At 49.1% G+C, this 21,570-nt stretch overlaps 1 protein-coding gene across 1 annotated transcript; it reads left to right on the top strand.

Annotated features, from left to right (window-relative positions):
• Nucleotides 1–113: 113 nt before the first annotated feature.
• LOC135805036 (sideroflexin-5-like) lies at nt 114–20,921 on the top strand. The gene is made up of 13 exons (XM_065319022.1): nt 114–500; nt 1,175–1,243; nt 5,295–5,372; nt 5,567–5,648; nt 6,351–6,376; nt 6,576–6,629; nt 7,839–7,895; nt 9,549–9,614; nt 10,891–10,984; nt 12,343–12,458; nt 18,801–18,886; nt 19,749–19,866; nt 20,148–20,921. Exons 1-13 carry the CDS (start codon nt 438–440, stop codon nt 20,223–20,225), a joined length of 987 nt encoding a protein of 328 aa, XP_065175094.1. The 5' UTR covers nt 114–437; the 3' UTR covers nt 20,226–20,921.
• The last annotated feature ends 649 nt before the right edge of the window (nt 20,922–21,570 follow it).

Genomic DNA, 21,570 nt, shown 5'->3' with positions numbered 1-21,570 from the left:
TTACTAAGCGACACGAAAGTGAAGTGGGCGCGTGGGCACGCTCGCATGCATGCAATGATCGATCACACTTCACAAGAATCACAGGTGCACGTCTTGTGCTTCAAAAAATCCGAAGTCTCCTTGACTTCATGGAAGTCACTGGCAAACATAACGTTGCAACCTCTTCTCTTGCCCTCTTGTCTTGATCTTTGTTGAGCGCCTGCGTCAAGTCAAAAGTACCAGTTGAAAGACGTCGAAGAGTGGTCGACTTAGTACTCACGTCGTTTTCTTCAAGCTCTTCCTTGAGTCTGGGCTTCCCCTCGCATGATAATGAAGATGTCTTTCCGTTTGAGGTGACATCACGTTCATGACTTCATGATCATAATTTTATTTTCAACGTCTTCTGCCATTGAATTACTCGGGCGTGGATTAATACGGTCGTGTGAGGAAGTAACGAGATGGTTGAACAACGCCAGGACTTCGGAGACGAATTTCGTCTCAACAAACCCCGATATGACCAGGTAGGCTGGATCTAAAAAGTTTTCATTCATAAGACCTACGTCATTAGACATGATTGTATCGGTACCAGAGAACATTGCATACCGGATCTACTGAGCAGTGAGTGATCTTTCAAACGTAAAAACCCGACTAGACAGAAATGGCTCACCTACATTACTGTGTTGATTGATTGATTTTGTTACGTTACAGCCGCGCGGGTAGAATGGACATGTGTGCCACAATACTCTTTGCGTAAACTGATGCTTCTTTGGCTTTCAGACCACTGGCACTTTACAAGTGTGATCATCTTCTAGTGTATCCCGGCCTGATTCCTCCAGCACATAGCTTTTCTACGGTCCTGGCCAGCCCCCCCCCCCCCCCCCCCCGTCAATAAAATGTATTTTTAATAACGACGAGCACTGCGCTCCTGTATGTACCGGTTCATGTATATACTAATTATACACTAGCACTGGCAATACTGTACTGGACTGTGTACTCGAGCGCGACGCCGCTTCGTACATGATGGGGGCGAGTTTCACTGGCCAGGTCTGAGGACAGTAGTAGAACAATGAAACTTCAGTAGACCACACCATGCTTATACTATATAGGGTACATGTACGTTTCCATTGTCATCGGACACAACATTCATTTTCTGGTTTTGAGGTATCGGACTCTGCTCTATTTCCACTCTTTGCAGAGTACATACAAAGGACGTTTGCGGCACTTTATGGACATTGTCGATCCTCGGATGTTGTTAGTTAGTGACGTAAGTATAGCTCACCATCATCACGTAGACTTGTGCTAGTAGAGTAGTCGCTTCTTTATAGCCAGTGCATGTACAAATATCGTTGATACCCCCCCCCCCCCCCCCCCTCCACACACACACACACACACACACACACACACACACACACACACACACACACACACACACATAACACACACACACACCTTGATCTTGATCTTGCCCATTGCGTACGCAATGATAGCGAATGTCGGAAAGTTCAAGTGAGAACACGAGCGCCGAACTTGGCATGTCGTTTCAGGTCTCCTGGTCGACGAAATGGGCGTCCACAGACACATAGAAGAGGATCAGGAGCGGGCCGTGGCGGTGGGGTGCTACTCGCAACTCGTCTCCAGCCGGGACGATCTTGGCAACTCTCAAGCCAGGTGGTCACGCCGAGGTCCGCCAGGTCAGTCGACACCAAATCTCGCCACCTCTTCTTCGGGCCGTGACGAGGACGGAGGGCAGGCAGCTCGCCGAACAGCAATTGCTTCGGTGCGCGTGAGTCGTCCATCCTGCCGACGTGACCCAGCCAACGAAGCCGGTGGCGACGGATGATGCGGGTGATATCAGGGTCAACACCGAATGTAGCTGCTAATGTGGCCATTGAGATCCGATCATCCCACTGTTAACGACGGCCGATACCCACAATGGACCGAACACACTGATGGTGAAACGTGTTTAGCTTCTGGAGGTGGCCTGCCTTGGTGGTCCACGTCTCCGCACCATACAAGAGGGTCGTGAGGACGGCAGCCTCATAGACACGCCTCTTGCTGCGAAGCGACAGGGTCTGGTTATCAAAGACAGGAGCTTTGAGGGCTCCGAACACAGCTGAGGCTTTCGCAAGGCGAGAGCGGGCATCAGCACAGGCAAGACCATCCAAGGAGAGCACACTGCCAAGGTAGGTGAATTGGTCCACCACTTCAATCGTGTCTGCTCCAACAACAACGTCACGGCGATCAGCAGACTCACCCACAGCCATACCCTTGGTCTTTCTCACACTGACCGTCAGGCCCCAGCTGCTTGCGCATGTGATGAAGCTGGAAGTCATCGCTTCGAAGGCAGGCCGAGATGTTGCGTAGAGTGCAGCGTCGTCAGCAAACTGGGATTCTGTGACCGTTGATGACAGGAGCTTGCCCTTCGCTGTTCGGTCACCTACTAGCTTCCTCCCGACTTTATATCGAAAGGATATGCCAGCATCCGGACAACTGGACCTCCAACTGGCAACGACGGCAGAGAAGTACAAATTGAAGCGCATTGGCGCGAGAGTGCAGCCCGGACACAATCCATTCTGCACAGTTATCGGGTCAGTCAGCTTGCCATCCACCCGAACAGAAGCAGTCATGCCGTTGTGGAGTGACTGAATGATGCGGAGCATTGCCGGCGGAACACCAAGCTTTTGGAGAACCTGCCACAGCGCTGCTAATGGGGCCAATGAGATCCGATCATCCCACTGTTGACGACGGCCGATACCCACAATGGACCGAACACACTGATGGTGAAACGTGTTTAGCTTCTGGAGGTGGCCTGCCTTGGTGGTCCACGTCTCCGCACCATACAAGAGGGTCGTGAGGACGATAGCCTCATAGACACGCCTCTTGCTGCGAAGCGACAGGGTCTGGTTATCAAAGACAGGAGCTTTGAGGGCTCCGAACACAGCTGAGGCTTTCGCAAGGCGAGAGCGGGCATCAGCACAGGCAAGACCATCCAAGGAGAGCACACTGCCAAGGTAGGTGAATTGGTCCACCACCTCAATTGTGTCTGCTCCAACAACAACGTCACGGCGATCAGCAGACTCACCCACAGCCATACCTTTGGCCTTTCTCACACTGACCGTCAGGCCCCAGCTGCTTGCGCATGTGATGAAGCTGGAAGTCATCGCTTCGAAGGCAGGCCGAGATGTTGCGTAGAGTGCAGCGTCGTCAGCAAACTGGGATTCTGTGACCGTTGATGACAGGAGCTTGCCCTTCGCTGTTCGGTCACCTACTAGCTTCCTCCCGACTTTATATCGAAAGGATATGCCAGCATCCGGACAACTGGACCTCCAACTGGCAACGACGGCAGAGAAGTACAAATTGAAGCGCATTGGCGCGAGAGTGCAGCCCGGACACAATCCATTCTGCACAGTTATCGGGTCAGTCAGCTTGCCATCCACCCGAACAGAAGCAGTCATGCCGTTGTGGAGTGACTGAATGATGCGGAGCATTGCCGGCGGAACACCAAGCTTTTGGAGAACCTGCCACAGCGCTGCACGCGGGATACTGTCATACGCCTTTCTCAGATCGACGAACAGGACATTCAGAAAGGGACGTGGCTGCGTCGATATGGTGTACGTCGCACGGCAGTTGATGGAGAAGACGGTGGAGCATGATTCAGATGCATATGTCCACACACACACACACACACACACACACACACACACACACACACACACACACACACACACACACACACACACATACACACACACACATACACATACACAAACACACATACACACACACACACACCACACACACACCACACACACACACACACACACACACACACACACACACACACACACACACACACACACACACACACACACACACACCTCAGACCTCAGACATGCCCATCGCGGAAGCGATGATAGCGAACAGCTATGTTAGACATAGCAACTTGTGCTGGGATTACACCATTCAACAGCTTGCAAGGCTGATGAATTGACACACACACACACACACACACACACACACACACCACACCATACCACACACACACACACACACACACACACACACACACACACACACACACACACACACACACACACACACATACACACACACACACACACACACACACACACACACACACACACTGTGTTGCTTTCCAGCTGGTTTTTCACTAGAGGGTAGGAATTAGATCCAGGCTATCAAGTGCAGTACAATGTGACATAATAATTATCATGTTAGCCGGACCGGAGTCTAAGCCCCCCACCGTCCAAGATTCGTATCTTTATTGATATTCGGAGTATAAGCCACAAATCAGTAGTGGTGAAACGAATATTCAAACATTCGTTCGGTTTGTCACATTCGAATATTCTTTAAGTCACATTCGAGTATTCGAGACGTCACTTCGAATGCAGTGCATGTACAGTAGGTATCGGTTATAGCGTGGGTGTTTGAAAACGACTTTCTATTCTTATTTCCGATATTTCTTACACACGATAAATCCTGTGTGACATATCAGATGCATGTGCGCAGAGACAGGATGGCCATCATACATACAACGTATCGCTGCTGTGTCATGCGGGTGTTCATAGTCCCATACGCTTGCCATGTGGCTATGCAGCATGCGATACATGACAACAACAGTTGAACCTGCAGCACTACGATGCAATGCGAGTCTGAGAACTGCATTGGACAGATGTTATTACTACAGGCGATACACTTTGTACTAATCTGGTATGTTTCACTGCACAAAATCAATCCTTAGGACCGACATATTCTACTATGCGATAACATTGCTTGTAAAAATAAATGTTTACTTGAAACCCATGTTATGATTATGAAAACATGAGAGGTCATTCTTGTAAGCAGTATATTCTTTTACACGACCACGCTATAACCGATACGCACTGTACATACATGCACGCCGAACACAGTACAGTGCAGTGCATACTAGACTGCCACAAGGAGTTTACTCTGCATCGAGTGGAACATAAAAAATAGTTCAGTCCCGACAGGCCTTATCACAACGAACAATATGAGATGGCTTCACCGTGAATCTCTGGAAAATATTCACAGATTTGCCATGAAACCTATTTCAATTTTTGTTCAAAACGACAAAGGTGAAAAGAAGTAGCCAGCAATCTTCAAAAGAAATGTACTTGTTCCCCAGCCGCCTTAGGCTAGCTATGATGATTTGCTATTGCAGCTCAAAAGTAACCTGTCGAGAGGTCAATAGCAATGTTTTGGTACGGGACCATATGCCCATAGGTCTCATTTATTTTATTTTTGTACTTTTCTATGCTTTTTCTTCCATTTAGGCGAAACTGAAATCATCGATTCAACTTCTGGATGATTACAAGGAAGGAAAACTGCCTGCTAATGTTTCTAATTCCAAGGTTTGTATGGCAGGCTTTTCTACATGTGCCCACATTATTGTTTTGGGCTCTGACGACGGTGTATTTAAAGACTTTCCGATGACAGTTGGCAACATGAAATTTGGAACTGGATTGCAAGCTGTTGCTTTGCTGTATGCAGTGCATTGCTATGCTGTTCTATGCTGTACTGTGCTGTATTGTGTTGTTGGCTGTAGCTATGGGAAGCCCAGAAGATCAAGCAGGCCATTGTCCACCCGGACACAGGCAAGAAAATTTTCATGCCGCTCCGAATGTCTGGTACGTGTCCGTTACTGCGTCCGACATAATATCGCTAACATCAGCATTCCTGCATAGTGCACTTGTGCTGGCTGCCTGTAGGTGCTTGATTGTGTTCTACTTGTGCACTGCTTTGTTGCCGAATGTCCAGCAATCCCGTGTGTACTGTGGCTGCCCAGGACATCTCGACAGAGTGTTGGATGTGCTGTGCAGCTAGCACTAGTTTACCATTAAATGTTCGCGGAGTGTGCCTTTTTGCGTACAGTGAAACCTGTCTAGGACGACCGCTCAAGGGACATTCGAAACCTGGTCTCTGTTACCAGGTGGTCTCCTTATCCAGTGTCATTGGACTTGAAATAGCACTCCTTGGTGCTGCTTGCAGTGGTCTGCTGTGACAGGTGGTTGCCTTGAAAGGTTTTACTCTACATGTATGTGGCCAGTAAGAGACTGCAGTCGACAGTGGCAGGGAAAAGGGCTTAACCTTAACCTGCCATATCACTTTTCAAGATTTACCTTATACGGTTTGTCTTTTGGACAACTGAGTCAGTGTTGAAAAATGCTCACTTCTCTTCTGCTCTTGGTCAAAGTGCTCCGCAATTCTGCAATCAGCGTTCTTTAGATGCCGCACTAAATTTCATGCAAGTTCAGAAAATCCCTTTGCTCCCAAATATACCATGAACTGACTGTGTTCTCTGTGCTTTTCGTTTCCATTACTCTTCTCAGGGTATGTACCATTCGGAACTATCACCGTAAGTGATTGTGCACTACAACAGCAATGGGGGGTATTCTTGTTCTTGCGTAACCGCCAGTGACTGGAAATGCATGAGTCCATGAAAGCCCACACAGTTTTTAAGCGTATTGAACAAGCAGTGGAAGAACCTTTTCCTTGGACAAATGGCTGTGTGACATCATTGTTTTGTTTTTCTCGTGTTACCTGTCCGCCTGCAGGTAGTTGGTCTGCTACTGCCCAATCCCACAACAGCTGGTGTTATATTCTGGCAAGTAAGTATCTTGGTGTTGGAGGTGAAAATGGCCTGATATGTTCCCCACCACGTAGTTTGAACAGAGTCTAGCAGGTCAATAACAAATCAACTGTAGTTTTAGCCAGGTGCACCAAGGGCATGGACGAAACAGAAGAACCAGGTGCATAGTGTACCTAAAGAAAAAACTACTGTGGTGAAGTGTGTGTTTTGTTGAATGTGTGTGATGGTGTTTCAAAGCCTACGACTGTCATGCTTACACTTTTAAACAGGCCTGTCATAAAGAAACAGGAGGTCAGTACTGGTTTTTTTCTCTCTAAGTAGAGCATGGCTCTATAGTCGGAGAGTGTCAGAGCAGAGGGCAAATGCCTAAATGGATAGAGTTGACTGGTTCAAGCGCCACAAGTTGGTGTTGGCATTTCCAGGTTAGATATCAGGAAGCTCGAAAGCTTCCGTACGACGCTCAAGATGAATAATCTACTGGAACTAAGGAATGACCCCACAAGGCCAGTCATAAAGCATGCATACATAGTAGTAGTGCACGACAAGCAGAGTAGTATTGTATCGATGCAGCACTACTATGACTCGAGAATGAGGCAGATGTGTTTGCTGTGTCTGTGTGTCTGTGCGTATACGTGCGTGCGTGCATGCCCAAGCGATATCAGAATAATAAATATAGGACACCCTACCCTTCATCCTCCCACTCGTCATGAACAAAGGCATACATAGCTATTCACCCCACGAGAGATGAAAGGCATAGGCAGCAAGTGTGAAGATGCAGTTTCAAATGAGGATATTACAAGCGTTGTAAATTGAGAATGTCCAATAAATCATCAGTGACCAGCGCATTGTCACTGAGAACTCAAAATCAAGTGTCACTTAATTTGTCCTTCTAATTCCAACACATACATGTACGTTATGTAGCAGAGTTCATTGATTTCGTTGATCTAGTCTTGGTGCGTTTCATCGCTCACTTGACTCTTTGGGTGTGCTCTCACCAGCCTTAGTCATGGCCCTATATATTCCTGCCCAGTGGGTGGGTTTTCCATTCTTGTCACGTGCTGATCCATACGCTGGACATTTGTTCACAGCATGCCCGGTTACCTATCTCATACAATCGTGTGTGCACCACCTAATGTCCGGCACCTACTTATCCTCATATTAAAGCGCTTTTGCCTTCTTCTTTTTTCTTGTCTCTAATTGTGATTTGCGGCCTTTGAACTCTCTGCAGGCTCTGAATCAGACGCACAATGCCGGTGTCAACTTTGCCAATCGCAATGCCTCCACAGTGAGAGACAATGCACTATTGTGTGGTGCCCGAGAGCATTGCGCTGCTGGGCTATGTACATGCATGCGTACTTGCAAGTATGTGTTACTAGAATGCATGGTTATCGCTCAGTAGCCGCTTGACTGGCCAGCATGGTATGTTTGCATACTGCAGAACACGTAAGGGGCCATCCGTAAATTCCGATATTTCTTTAGCACCGAAAACTAGTCTTTTTTCTTCATCCCTCCCCCCCCCCCCCCCCCCCTTAAGAAACCGACACATGGTGCCACAAAGGTATGTCTAGTCATTGCCATTTGCTTAAAGAGGAAGTATCGTCCAGAATCAAAATCTCACTACTCGTAGTCTTCAGGGTGCTGAGTCGAATAATCTTGGTCCGAGAATGCTGAGACACTCCTCCGGGTGACTGTGCCCTACTAGATGGGGATTTGTATGCAAAATGTCACTAACAGCGCCATTTCGTTCTTATAAAAGCATGGATGAATGAGATTAGCCTATATGCTGTCGTTTGGATGCTGAGTTGACCAGTTTTGGTTCCGAGAAGGCTGCGATGCTGCATACACCAGTCGCCTGGTCGCTGTTGGCCAGCCTTTAGTATTCCCAAAAATAATGCGTACAACGTACGATGCCAAAAGAGAGTGTGGATATGTGTGTATGTGCGCCATGCACGACAGCGTGAGACGGGAAAGGATGCGATCATGTACGGGGAAGGGATTTATCATGCTTAGTAGTGGTAGCAGAACTAGCCTGAATGGTACAGTAGTATACTCAAAAGACAATGACAGGAAAAGTAACTTGCAGACGCTGAATACATGGTCACGTAACACTTAGACGAAAATGGCGGAATGTGTTTGAAAAGTTTTGTAGACATATATTACCAGGAAGTCCATTTCGTCACAGTTTCTCTTTGGTCTACTGGCAACTTCATTAAAATTGCTTTCCGCCGTACATAGTACATACCCTCTAGGTGCGACAGGCTGGGTTGAATGATTAGATCCCGGCTCATCTGATATGCTAGTCTCTACAGTCCATTCCAGAATAATTGAAGTGTTGACTTTCTCAAACCCGGTTTAGGCCGACTGGCTCAGAAGCTTGATGTAAAAATGGGCTTGGAAGGCCCACGTCTTAATTATTTCCGAATGGACTGTGGAGTATTGTTGGGTCCGAAGTGAAGGAAGTCCATTGTCACCAATAGAGTCCTTGCTCCTGACAAGAATTGTTTTCAAGTGTATTTTGTCTTACTAATCTTGTCCACTGCTACTACGCATAGCTGTCAGTAGTACGCTGTATCCTCTGTGACTAACTGGCAGTAAGCTGCTGGTACCGATCATACCGATTGCGACTTGGATTTTATATCATGGAATGCAACTACCGGTACCACAACACAACATTCTTGGAAAACTATTGCCAACAGGTTATCGGATAAACTAGGAACCATCATGACGTGACTTGGTAGTCTAAATTGCAACAATGTGCAAGAAGTCTGAACCCAACTTATTTTTACTTTATCTTTGGTATTACTCAAGATGACCGTATCCTTATTCGCATGGATTCCGTCAACTTCCCTCTGTGCAAGATCGCTTACTGTTATGAAGGCACATTGGTCTCTGCTTGTTTTGTTGTGTTTTGCTCATGCGGTGGCACCCGTGCGCACAGCCAGTGTCCAATACGGACGTTGCAGTTAGTTACGTTGCCGCCACAGGCACGGCAGGAGGCGTGGCTGTGAGTACTTCACATACGCTCTACTTTTGTTGTGCATTAAAACTGTAGTCGGATGACAGACTCTGGTTTCATTTACCTTCCTTTCTCGCCTTTTTTCTCTCTCTGTCTTCAAGTGTATGCACGAGCTCTGCATCAATGGTGTGTCGCGAAAGGTAGCCCAGAACTGTGCTTGCTTGCTTGCTTCAGTGTGCAGATACACTCAGCATATTCTGGCAGTTTGAGACTGAAGGGTGAACCACCAGATCTTAGGTTTGCCTGGATCTCACATCCACACAGTAATATATTTTTGAAGTTATTACCCCACTCATTATTCGTATGTTCAGCCATTAATTACAAACAACCCATTATTTGAACAGGGTAGTGAAAAATCAGATGGTGCAACAAATAGGTGCAAAACTGACTAGGAGTACTGAGACATTCAACGGCCTAACACCCAGGCGCGTTCCCCGGGCCGTATGGGTTCCTGGGTGCCCGGAACCCCCCCCCCCTTTTCGCTCAAAATGCAGGATTTTGCTTCATTTTTTGAAAAATTTCCCGGGGGATTTTCCCCTACCTTACAGGTAGGAGGGCTGTTGGTTTGCGAGTTTGGACATGCGTTCTAGCTAGGTGTCAGGTTGTTGAATATCTCGGTCTTTGTCAGTTTTTGTGCCTGTTTGTTGCGCTACCATATCTGACTGTTCACTGCCTAGCTGAGGCTAATTCAAACGATGGATCGTTGCTCATGAAATAGTTGTATCCATTGGTCTTTTCTCTCGCTATTCATCTTTTTTTATGACGTTTTGAACATGTCCTTCTTTCTTGTACTGGTGAACAGCCCTTTTCCATTGCGACAAATCCACCGAAATGCCCAGTGGACAATCATCAATAGCTTCTGTAGATATGTGTGTGTGTGTATTTCACCAACAGGTTCATCTATATCTGTGCTGCCTGCACCTTTTCAACACATCTATGCCAGGGTTCTAGCCAAAGGGGGGGTAGGGGGGGGGGGGCACAGCCCCCCCCCCCCCTGTGAAAAAGTGCCGCCCCCCCTACTCATTTTCCGATTTTTGTGTTTTTCACGCCATTCAACGAAAATACAGTCGATAGTCACTACTAGAGGGTTCATAAAGGCACATTTGTGAGGGGTGAAGTCGGGGTTCACCCTGTATGTTGCATTTTGCATGGCAAGACAATTTTGGACAATGGAAAAAATGGGTCATAGGGTAACTTTTTCCCATGACCGCCCCCCTACTATATTGACCTGGCTAGAACCCTGTATGCTGTGTACTTTTTCCAGGTACTCCTCCACAATGCTGTAACATCTCCATGGTTTAAGAAGTTTGCAAAGAGAGATCGACGTTTAGCCAAGATGATTCCTTTCATTGCAGTAGGTAAGGGTTCGGTCTTTCTGCCATGTCACTCAGGAAATCATTGATGTGCTCATCGTTTAATTAGAGCGTTGAATAATAATTTTGAGGCGGGCATTGAATGTAGCAAAAATTACAAGTATACTACAATGAATTGTAACATGAAAAAATGTGAGCACAAGCTATGCGATCGAGTCCACCAACTAAACCAGATGTTGAACAATCAGACGTGCACAATCTAGCACACAACTGATACGGAGTACTGAGATTATATCCATGGCATGAACTTCAGCTTGAGCACTGCTCGATAGCGCTAACCAACGGCCTTCCAACTTGGAAGGTTCATGGATATTAGTGCTAATTCCATAGAGGGGAAGGTAAGCGCCATCGAGCCGAGCACAAGCTACATTCCAACGCTTCATGGAATGCTGGCCTGATTGATCGCATAACTTGGTCCTCACATTGTTCCATGTTACAATCTTTCCTTGGCTCACCATCTGAGTTCTTAATACTACAATGAATCCACAACAGAGATTGGAAGCTTTGTCACAACTCTGAGATTCACGTATTACTACGATCATCAGGCAACTGCCCTACATGGGTATTGGGCGCTCTTCAGACAGTGAAGCACACCACTTGACTACTACAATGAATCTAAAGTTAAATTGAAACAAGGAAAACCACCAACTAAACCAGGTTTTGAACAGTCAGACGTGCACAAGGTAGCACCAGACTGACAAGGAGTACTGAGACATTCCACGGCAAGGAAGTGAGCTTGAGCACTGCTCGATAGCGCTAACTTCCAACTACTTGGAAGGTTCATGGATATTAGTGATAATTCCAGTTATCACTGGACTGGGCGCCATGCCCCCCCACCGGCGCTCGCCCAGAGATTGTGGTGAACAGGTCGCATGCCGAAGCGCATTGAAATGTATACGAAATGTGACAGGTCCGTCTCCACCAGCGCTTGGAGCAATTCTGAAGCTTGTTCTTTTTCGCCCAACCCATGTAACGGCTTCCTGGCAACTGCTCTGACTCAAACACGAGTGTCGGACATCAAGTGGAGCGCCCTTCTACTGCTTCTTTCACTTCCATGCATCCATTCCCATACAAAGTGAACACTTCCATGCATCCATTCCCATACAAAGTGAACGTGAACTGGGCTTCATCTGTTCACCAAGCGATTCAAATTTTCTCGCATGTGACCCCAAAAAGTGACCGTTGGTCCAACCTTGAAAAAGTTGAAACTCTAGTCTCCGCGTCGCTTATTCATCTCGAAATAGTCGGAAATACATGTACCTGTGTATGTTGCATTCGTCAGAAAAAGTACTGTGCCTGCTGCTCTTAGTGCGGACCCATGTGACTCTGTGTGCACCTTACAGCTGCGGCCAATCAAGTCAACGTCCTATGCATGCGAAGCAGTGAATTGGCCAATGGCGTAGATGTGCACGAGGAAAACGGACGTGTTGTCGGGCAGTCACGCAGCTGTGCTCAGACAGTAAGTATAATGCTAGCTGCCCAAGAGATCCAGAAGCCCCAGCTAATCTAGTGCGATATGTGGTCCAAGGAGCCACGCGCTTGTTATGTTCGCCTCACGCTCTGCGTGTCCAACTCTCACTCTCAGACAACACAGGGAGTCCTGGGACAAACATCTAACTTCTTCAAGAAACTCAAACGAATATATGAGCTCACGGGCAGGGTTGCCCTGACCCGTGGCAAAGCGGTTTGCATGACGTCACGTCACCATACACATCAACTCCCTCTCCCAAACTGCAAGAAATGGAAAGAGCAGAGAAAATGATTGCAGTTTGAAGATATAAAAATAGACAGATGTAACGGAATAAAGATGAAAACAGAAACAATCAACTATACTGCAAGTCTACAGATCTAAACGCTGTGGTTGCTTTCTGCTGCGGGAGCTATGCGGCCGGACGGTAATCGAGGAATCCGAAGAGGGGCCGGGTGTCTGCTTTGCAGTCTGGAGGAGTGCCGAAGAGTTGTTCGAGCTTGGAGACTGACCGAGATCGGAGGCTGACAGCGGTGGCACCGGGCGGAGGTACCGGCGGTTGCGCCAGAGCACGCGGCCGCTTGGAAGGCGGACATGGTAACTGCGGGTACGACCAATACGGATGGTTGTGCCGACCTGGTCTCATTTCTTGGTGCGAGGATTCTGCACCAGGACCTGGCAACCATCAGCCAAGGGTTGGAGTGGGTGAGCTGATCGGTCGTACTCGGACGCGGCTTTCTGAGCGGCAACTTTGCGATCCAGGGAGGCGGCAGCTTGGTTCCATGAGGGCTCGAATACGCTTCGATGAGCCGGCACGAGTGTACGCAGCGGGTGTCCGAATAGCATCTGGGCGGGAGACACGCCCGCTGCATTAGGGGTATTGCGCCACTCCAGCAAGGCGCTATCGAAGGCCTCATCCTGAAGATTGCCGTGGTGCGTGCACTTCGAGACCAAGTGCTTCATAGCGCGAACGGCGGACTCAGCGTGGCCGTTCGACTGTGGGAAATGGGGCTGGACAAGACGTGCTGAACGCCCCATCGGGTCATGAAGTCGGCGAATTCCTTGGAGGCAAATTGAGGACCACCATCTGACCGAAACTCTGTCGGAACGCCGAATGCTACGAAGTTCCCCCGGAGAATCTGGATGACATCTCGGGAGGTGGGATCGCGTCTGTACCACACCGCAATGCAAGGCCAGTTAGACAGGCGATCAGCATACACGAGGTAATGGTTGCCGGCATGGGAAAAGAGATCCGCTGACACTTCCTCGAAGACACGCGACGGCATAGGGCCTCGCTGCAGCGGTTCCTTAGGCTGACTGGGCAAATGCTGTTGGCATTTCGAACAAGATCGGACAGTTCGCTCAATGTCAACTGTCATGCCTGGCCAGTATAACACTTGTCGGGCCCGCTGTTTAGTCCGAACAATGCCTTGGTGCGAGGCGTGCAAACGCTGTAGGGCGTCGGGCCGGGCTGCGGCTGGGACGACAATCCGGGAGCCGTAGAGGACAAGGTGACCATCCGTTGACAACTCCGATTTCAGTGGCCAATAGTGTTGCAATGCGTGGCTCGTGGTACTCCAGCGATTGGGGAACCCATCGATCACCGCTTCCCGTAGCGCGCAGTAGTCTGAATCGGCAGCGGCAGCCTCGCCTAGCTGCGCCAGGATGGGGTCAGCTGCAGAGGTGCTGTCAGAAGGGGATGGAGCGGCAGCTACGGCCAACTGATCCGCGTTCATGGTGGTGACGACCCGTACGCAGAACTGCACTTCGGCGTCCAGCGCCTCGTCCTCAGGTGACGGGTCTTGAACTGGTGCACGGGAGAGGGCGTCTGGGATGGCATGCTCTGAACCCTTACACCAAACGGTGTCGAAGACATACATGCTGAGCTTGGATTTAAGCCGTTGTAATCGTGGGTTTTCGACCATGTCTAGAGTCTGGTGATTGAGGATGGAGATGAGAGGCTGGTGGTCGACAATCAGCGAGAATGTTGGCAAGCCAAGCAGGAAGACGCGACACTTGTGCACTGCCCACACCGCAGCCAGCAATTCCACCTCAACCATGGCGTACCTCGATTCCGTGTCAGTGAGAAATCGGGACCCGCATTGCACTAGCCGCCACTCCGAGTCATGCTTCTGGAGCAGAACAAAGCCGAGACCTTTGCGACGGGACGCATCTGTCTGCAATGCCGTCGGGTGACTGGGGTCAAAATGTGCTAGCACGGGTGGAGATACCAACGCAATCTTTGTGGCATCAAAGGCGGTCTCATGCCCCGGAAGCCACTGGAAGACCGACTTGGTGCTAAGGAGTGAGCGGAGCGGGCTCGCGGTGCTGCTGATGCTACTTGAGAAGTGGCCGAGCTGGTTGACCATCCCCATGAACGTGCGTAGCTCGGAGATATTAGTGGGTGCAGGGAACTCACGAATTGCCTTGAGCTGGCCTGGCTCCGCTGCTATGCCGAAGCGAGAGATAACGTAGCCCACGTAGTGAACTTGCTCTTGAGCAAATGTGAACTTGTTAGCGTTGAGCGTGATACCCTGCTCCTTGCACCGCGTGAGAATGTTCCAGATGCGCTCGATGTGTGCCGAAAACGTTGTGTCATGAGCGAGAATGTCGTCTATGACCTTCTGCAGATTGCCAATGCCTGCCAAAGCAATGTCTCCCCGCCGACAATACTCATCGCCAGTCGAGGACAGGCCCATGGGTGCACGCAGAAATTTGTACCGCCCCCAAGGGGTGATGAAGGCTGTCAGGTGCTGGCAGTCTTCCGCCAGTGTTATCTGCCAGTAGCCGTGCATGGCATCCAGGGTAGTGAAGTATCTGGCCCCGCGGGGAATGTCGGATACAGCATCCTTCGGCGTTTTGAGTGGGTAGTACGCCCGAGACACGTGACGGTTAAGCTTAGTCAAGTCGATGCAGATGCGCAGGCCACCGTTGGATTTCGGGGCCAGAACAAGCGGGTGGCACCAATCAGTCGGCACGTCTCCGAGTGGCGTTATCACGCCTTGCCGCACCACGGTGTCCAGCTTAGCCTTGACATCGTCTCAATGTGTATATGACACTGGACGGGTGCCGTGAACGCACGTCGGGATAGCGTCCTCCTGCACATGGATGCGCATAGGTGGGCCGGCCATGGTCTGCAGAGTGTCCTCAGATGTAAACACTGATGAAAAGTGAGCAATTAGCTGACTACGGATACGGGCTCGATCTGACTCTGAGGGAGTGTCCGGAATGCGTCGTCCCAGCGAAGAGATATCCGTGAGTTGCTGCACCTGTGTATCGCTGTCAGTCGCGCAGATGTTCGGGGTTTCCACTTGCGCAATCTGGATGGGGTTCGGGTAGTCCTCCGGGATTATCTGCAACTGCCGACAGACTTCCCAGGAGAGGAGCATGCCATCATGGTTGCTGCACACAAATACCGTACACGGAGCCACCCTGTCGCCGTAGCGTATGGCGAGGGAAAGAGTGCCAATGCATGTCAGGTCGGATCCGTTGGCAGCGATGATCTGGGTAGCCTGAACAGGGCGCACCTGATTTGGGTGGATGGTAAGAAACTCTAATAAGGAGTGGCCCATGATGCAGGCATCTGCCCCCGTGTCCGTAGTCGCCAAACATGTGCCGTAATCTTCCTTGTGAAATATACTGCCCAGCTGCACTCGGATCCTGTGGGCACGTGCTGTGCCGTGCTGTGCTGCCTCCATAACGCGTACTGACCGAGCTTCCGATTTGGAGGAGTGTGCCGATGCTGTGGACGTCTTCTCGCACACCCGCACCCCGCATGCGTTACACGTGCGGGACATTTCCTGGCGACACCGTGCAGGGTGCCTCCGCAGTAACGACACTTGGTTTGGGGTGCCACCTCAGCCTTTGCTGCCTGGACCATGACCTCCGGTGCCTTTGAGGTGGACAATATGGCGTTGTCCTTGACGGCTGCCTTCCGCGAACGGCATATATCCATGACGGATTTTAATGAGGGAAATGGGTGGACAGACAGCAACTTACGGTGCGTGTCCACGCAACGCACCCCACACATGATCCTGGTGACCATCTGCTGCTCCAAACAGTGATCACAAAGATCGCCATTCTTTGCAATGGCCTTGAGGGCCACAACGAAGTCGTCGAACGACTCGCCTGCCTCCTGCCGACGCTCCGCAAACGCTGTGCGGTCCAGGGCAACGTTGCGCTGGCTCCGGAGAAAGCCGTGCATGACGTCCAGCACATCGGTGACGGGCGCACACGAGCCTATGTCAATAGCGTGCTCCAGCGTGGCACGCATGTTGCTGGTCAGGCAAGTCCGCAAGTGGGCCAACTGCTCCCGTGTACTCAGTCTATCCAATCGGATTAGGGTGGCATAGTCATCCCACCGGGCTCGCCAGCCAGAGAAATCATGGAGAGAGATTCCGGAGTCTAATTCGGGAGGGGGCTTGGCATTGGTCGCCCGTCCGACACTGGCAGCGCGGGCAACCAATTCCTTCATCGTGCGCCCTAGGGCCTCGTGCTCAGGGCGAGGCGATCCAGAAAAATCTATCGGGGTGCTGGAAACACGCTCGTCCATGTCAACAGAAGAAGACACCGGATCATGTCGTGGGTGGCCTGACAATTTGGCCAGCAATGCCTCCTCCCGTCGACAGCTGTCGTCCTGCATTTGCCGGAGGATAGGCATAAGCCAAGCCGGTGGCGCATCTGCCTGAATTTCCTCGTTAAAGGACGCCGCGCTAGCTGATTGTCGCTTTTTCAAGTTTTTCTTGCCCATCGCCGACGAGGCGCTACACGGAGGTTCAAACTACTACAAATACATACATAAACTGTTCACTGCGCCATGTTATGTTCGCCTCACGCTCTGCGTGTCCCACTCTCACTCTCAGACAACACAGGGAGTCCTGGGACACACATCTAACTTCTTCAAGAAACTCAAACGAATATATGAGCTCACGGGCAGGGTTGCCCTGACCCGTGGCAAAGCGGTTTGCATGACGTCACGTCACCATACACATCAGCGCTGTCCGGTGCGCTTTGCACGATCCAATGCGCCTTAAATGGTCCAGGGTGCCTTGCACGCTCTGAGGGGCCTTGGGCGTTCCAAGCGCGTTATCTTATGATCCACCCTGTAACTTCCAACTTGTACTCAGCGGCGCTCGAAGAGGGTAAGCACTGTCGCCACCATGTGCGTTCATTCCGCAACAGTAGAGAGGTTGCGAACAAGGGAAATTCGTAAGATTTGGCGGTTACGGTCTAGAGTAACGAAAGTCATATGAACTTTCGTGAAATTTCGACGGAAAAAGAGCTCAACAACAAAAGACTATCATTCTGAGTTGGACACAGCCAGTGATAATAGGGTATTCACACGACGTGAAAATGAACGAAACACGTTTGTGTAAAAGTGGACAAGCTGCCCATCGGATTCACACGGACAACAGACTCGTGCAAATCTCGCATGCATCTGTGTACTCATGTAACTTGAGTACCATACTCAAGTACTTTCGCTGTTTTTACACGCGCGCAAAGGACAAACGTAGGCCAAGGACCCCCGAGCAAGTTTATCAAGATTTTGCATGCGCTTGGGTCACACGAGTAAAAAGAGTACCACACACGTGAGCTTGCGCATTCGTGTGAATCCCCTATAATATATGTTTTTTCATTATCTTCATTGCGATCACCATACTGCCACGCAGTAGTGTACAAAACGGTGAAACCTGTCTAAGACGAGACCGCTCAAGGGACCTTCACAAGGTGGTCTCTGTTACCAGGTGGTCTCCTCATCCAGTGCCATTGGACTGGAAATAGCATCCTGGTTTCAGTGGTCTTCTAGCAAGTTCTAGGACAGGTGGTCTAGGACAGGTGGTCGCCTTATCCGATGGGTTGCCTTGACAGGTGGTTTACTGTACATCCATACCGCAGTGCACTGGGTATGTGCTTACCTGACTGTCGGCACCTATTTCCCATACTCGGCGAAACATGAAGTTCCCCCTTTTGTGCAAGCTCCAAATCAACCGATTTGCGTAGTTATTCATTGTTACCTGATCTGTCGACCACTTCGAAACTTCGTTATGTGCAACTTCTTTGATGCAAATGGAACTTACCGTCAATGTTCCTTTCTCTATTTAGTACAAGCTTGCGAAGTGCTCAGGGTTCCATGAGTTACGCCAAGGGGGATGGATAGGAGGGATAGGGTGAGCAGTGTAAGGGCATTACAAGTGGAAGTGGAACCCTAGCTGTGCATCCTCGGATCGTATCATTGGATGGGATTGGATGTCACATGCTGCAATCGATGGAGCTGCACAGAGTTACATGTTTCAAACTTTCTCTTGCGTTATGTTGTGCTGTTGGTGTATTCAGGCAGTTGTTAGCACAATGCTAACGAGGGCATTGTTGCCTGCACCTATTCTCTTACTGCCACCCTTGATTTTGTCGTCAATGGAGAGGTAAGTCTGAACATGTGTATGTTGTGTGGTGCGTTTTGTCTGGCTGTGTATGTCACCGTGCAAGCAGCTTCTCTCAAAGGACTCTCCTGTCATTCTTGTGGCAGGTGTACATATAGCAGTGTAGGTTTTTTAGTCCTGTGGACGTGTTGCTGTCCTCTGCTGGATGTCTGCACTGGGGATTGTTGGCTGGACGCACAGCATCTACAAGACAATGGGAGGAAGCTTGATGTCCACGTTATGCCGCCGGGACAGGGGGCAGGGTGCAGCTAGGATGCCGGCGCAAGCTACCTGTAGCCTTGGCATGCTGGTGTCGACAGGTATCATGGGTGAAGGTGGAGATAGCCCGTTATCAATCCTGGTCGTAAGCAAGAGTGCTGTTGGAGACATCTTGCTTCAAAGGGCTTGGCTTAGTGAGGGCAGTGTTGATCTCTCTCTCTCTCTCTCTCTCTCTCTCTCTCTCTCTCTCTCTCTCTCTCTCTCTCTCTCTCTCTCTCTCTCTCTCTCTCTCTCTCTCTCTCTCTCTCTCTCTCTCTCTCTCTCTCTCTCTCTCTCTCTCTCTCTCTCTCTCTCTCTTTCTTTCTCTCTCTCTCTCTCTCTCTCTCTCTCTCTCTCTCTCTCTCTCTTGTCACCTTTGCTTCCCGAACTGAAGTCAGGTACCTAACCTCTGTGGATCTCTTGGGAGTTGAAACCTTCGTCCTCAATCTGTTTGCAAGGCCACTGCATTTTGCTAACCTCACTGCTCACACCTCTCTGGCATCACTGGTCTTACCCGTGGTCACACTGCAATGAGCCGTGAGAATTAGATCTATCATCATGTGTGTTAGTCCATTGTGTGTTGTGTGCTGCTGCTTTTTTTCTTTAGGACTGCCTTGTGGAGGAATTTCCCAGCTGTGCGCTTCCCTCTACACGTTGGTGTGTGCATGAGTGCGTTTGCTATTGCACTGCCCATGACGATTGCTTTGTTTCCTCAGACCCTGAAGGTAGGTGGACATTAGGCTGTTTATAGTCGGTGGATAGCTTTTAATAATTGAAATGGTTAATCTTGTTATTTGACAGACCCTGTTTGGTCTTTTAAGCCACGCAGTTGCATTGGGAAGCACTACTACAAGTATGTGTGTTCAGTTTCGTTGGAAAGTGTTTTGACGAATTTGATTCGGTCATTTTTAATTAACAGTTAGAACCAGGGAGTAGTACAATACAGTATTGTACTACTCCCTGTTTAGAACAATCAATTTTATATGCTGCCTGTCTGTGAATGTAGGTCGAGACATCATACTGTGAGCCCGAAATTCAGTTGGCTACTCGTGAAGAGTTCCTGTACTACTCCAGAGGAATGTAGGCAACAACGGCTATAAAAGAGTGGCTGACCCAAGTAGCGTGCTCGTTCTCCAATTTCGTGGCTTTCCTTGGCTTGCTATGATGGCCCAGCTGTGCTGCTTTTGACTTCATCTTTCTTTGCAAATGCTCATTTATGAGCCAGGACAGTGATCCTGATGTGTTTCTATTCTGTTGCTATTTTGTGTCCAACATTTACATTTTTGAGTACTATTTCTGCTCACAGCTGCCTGCAACATTGGCTGACATACACGAGCTTCAAGCTGCTGTTTTTCTTTCTTTCTTTCTTTCTTTGTATTCATTTTACTTTGAAGTAGCTTTCCTTTCCATGTTGATGATTCACTTAGCGCTTAGTTACTCAGCACTGAAGTGAATATGCTATACTTGCATTGGTTGTATAACTGTTGTGGGTGGATGCCTTTTGTCTATCATAACTGCTGTACCTTGCTGCATCCACTGATCCTGCGCTTTCTTACCCGTGATTTATTTCGGAACTGCATTGTCCAGCTACCTGTGCTGGTTCACAGTATCTGCCACTGCACTATCGATCGCATTTTGAACAGCCATTCACTGCGCTTACACGATCAACGAATCACGTAGAGGAGGAATCATGTAGACATTCCATTTCAACAGCACTGTCAACTTGGTTTATATCTAGCGCTGTTTGCTTTCGCCAACCTGATAATTTATTTTTACTCTAGGTGTTTCTGTCTGAAGACCGTGACCGTCGTGACCGTAGTGGTGGTGGTGGTGATATTGGTTCAAAAAATAGATGATTATTGAAGAAAGTGTTTTTGAGCTTGCCACAACTCACCACCATCTTGCCCATTTACCATGGCAATTTTCGTGCTAGTAGTATAGAGACTGACACATTGTGTTAGTCGCTAATGAACACAACAAAAAAATTTAATGATTTTTGAAAAACTGCCTTGATCAAAGCTTGTACTTGTAGATGCTACACTTCACTACACTTCTGGTATACGTGTACGTGTATCAGCCACACAGTGCAATTTGCTGCCGGTGCTTTCTTATCGATGCTTGCATCAGTCTTCACATGCACTTCAGTCATCAAGGCGTTTCAAGTCTTGATAGTAGCGGAGTTGTTGATACTACAGTGCTGGCAACTGAAATCCGACCCCCTGGGCGGATTCCAGTTGCCAGCACTGTAGTACATATATACTAGCAAGAGTATAAGCCCCGCAGGAGGTTATACTCTTGAGTCTTGGTACATTGTACTAGCAAGAATAAGTTATAACAGACATGCATTTGTGGTAGGAGTACAGTCATGTAGAATCCTACATACCACTGCCCCTTTAGGCCGGCCTTTTAGGGGTCATGTACTATTGGTG

Source organism: Sycon ciliatum, chromosome 1 (assembly GCF_964019385.1).
Source record: "Sycon ciliatum chromosome 1, ocSycCili1.1, whole genome shotgun sequence".
NCBI lineage: Eukaryota > Metazoa > Porifera > Calcarea > Leucosolenida > Sycettidae > Sycon > Sycon ciliatum.
The sequence above is the reverse complement of the archived record's forward strand: the minus strand, read 5'-3'. Positions and strand labels throughout refer to the sequence as shown.

Excerpts from the sequence above, each read along its gene's own strand:
- LOC135805036 (XM_065319022.1), top strand. The coding sequence starts at position 438 with ATGGTTGAACAACGCCAGGACTTCGGAGACGAATTTCGTCTCAACAAA. Across the intron at positions 501-1,174 it reads ACAAACCCCGATATGACCAG|AGTACATACAAAGGACGTTT; the intron begins GTAGGCTGGATC and ends CACTCTTTGCAG. Across the intron at positions 1,244-5,294 it reads GGATGTTGTTAGTTAGTGAC|GCGAAACTGAAATCATCGAT; the intron begins GTAAGTATAGCT and ends TCTTCCATTTAG.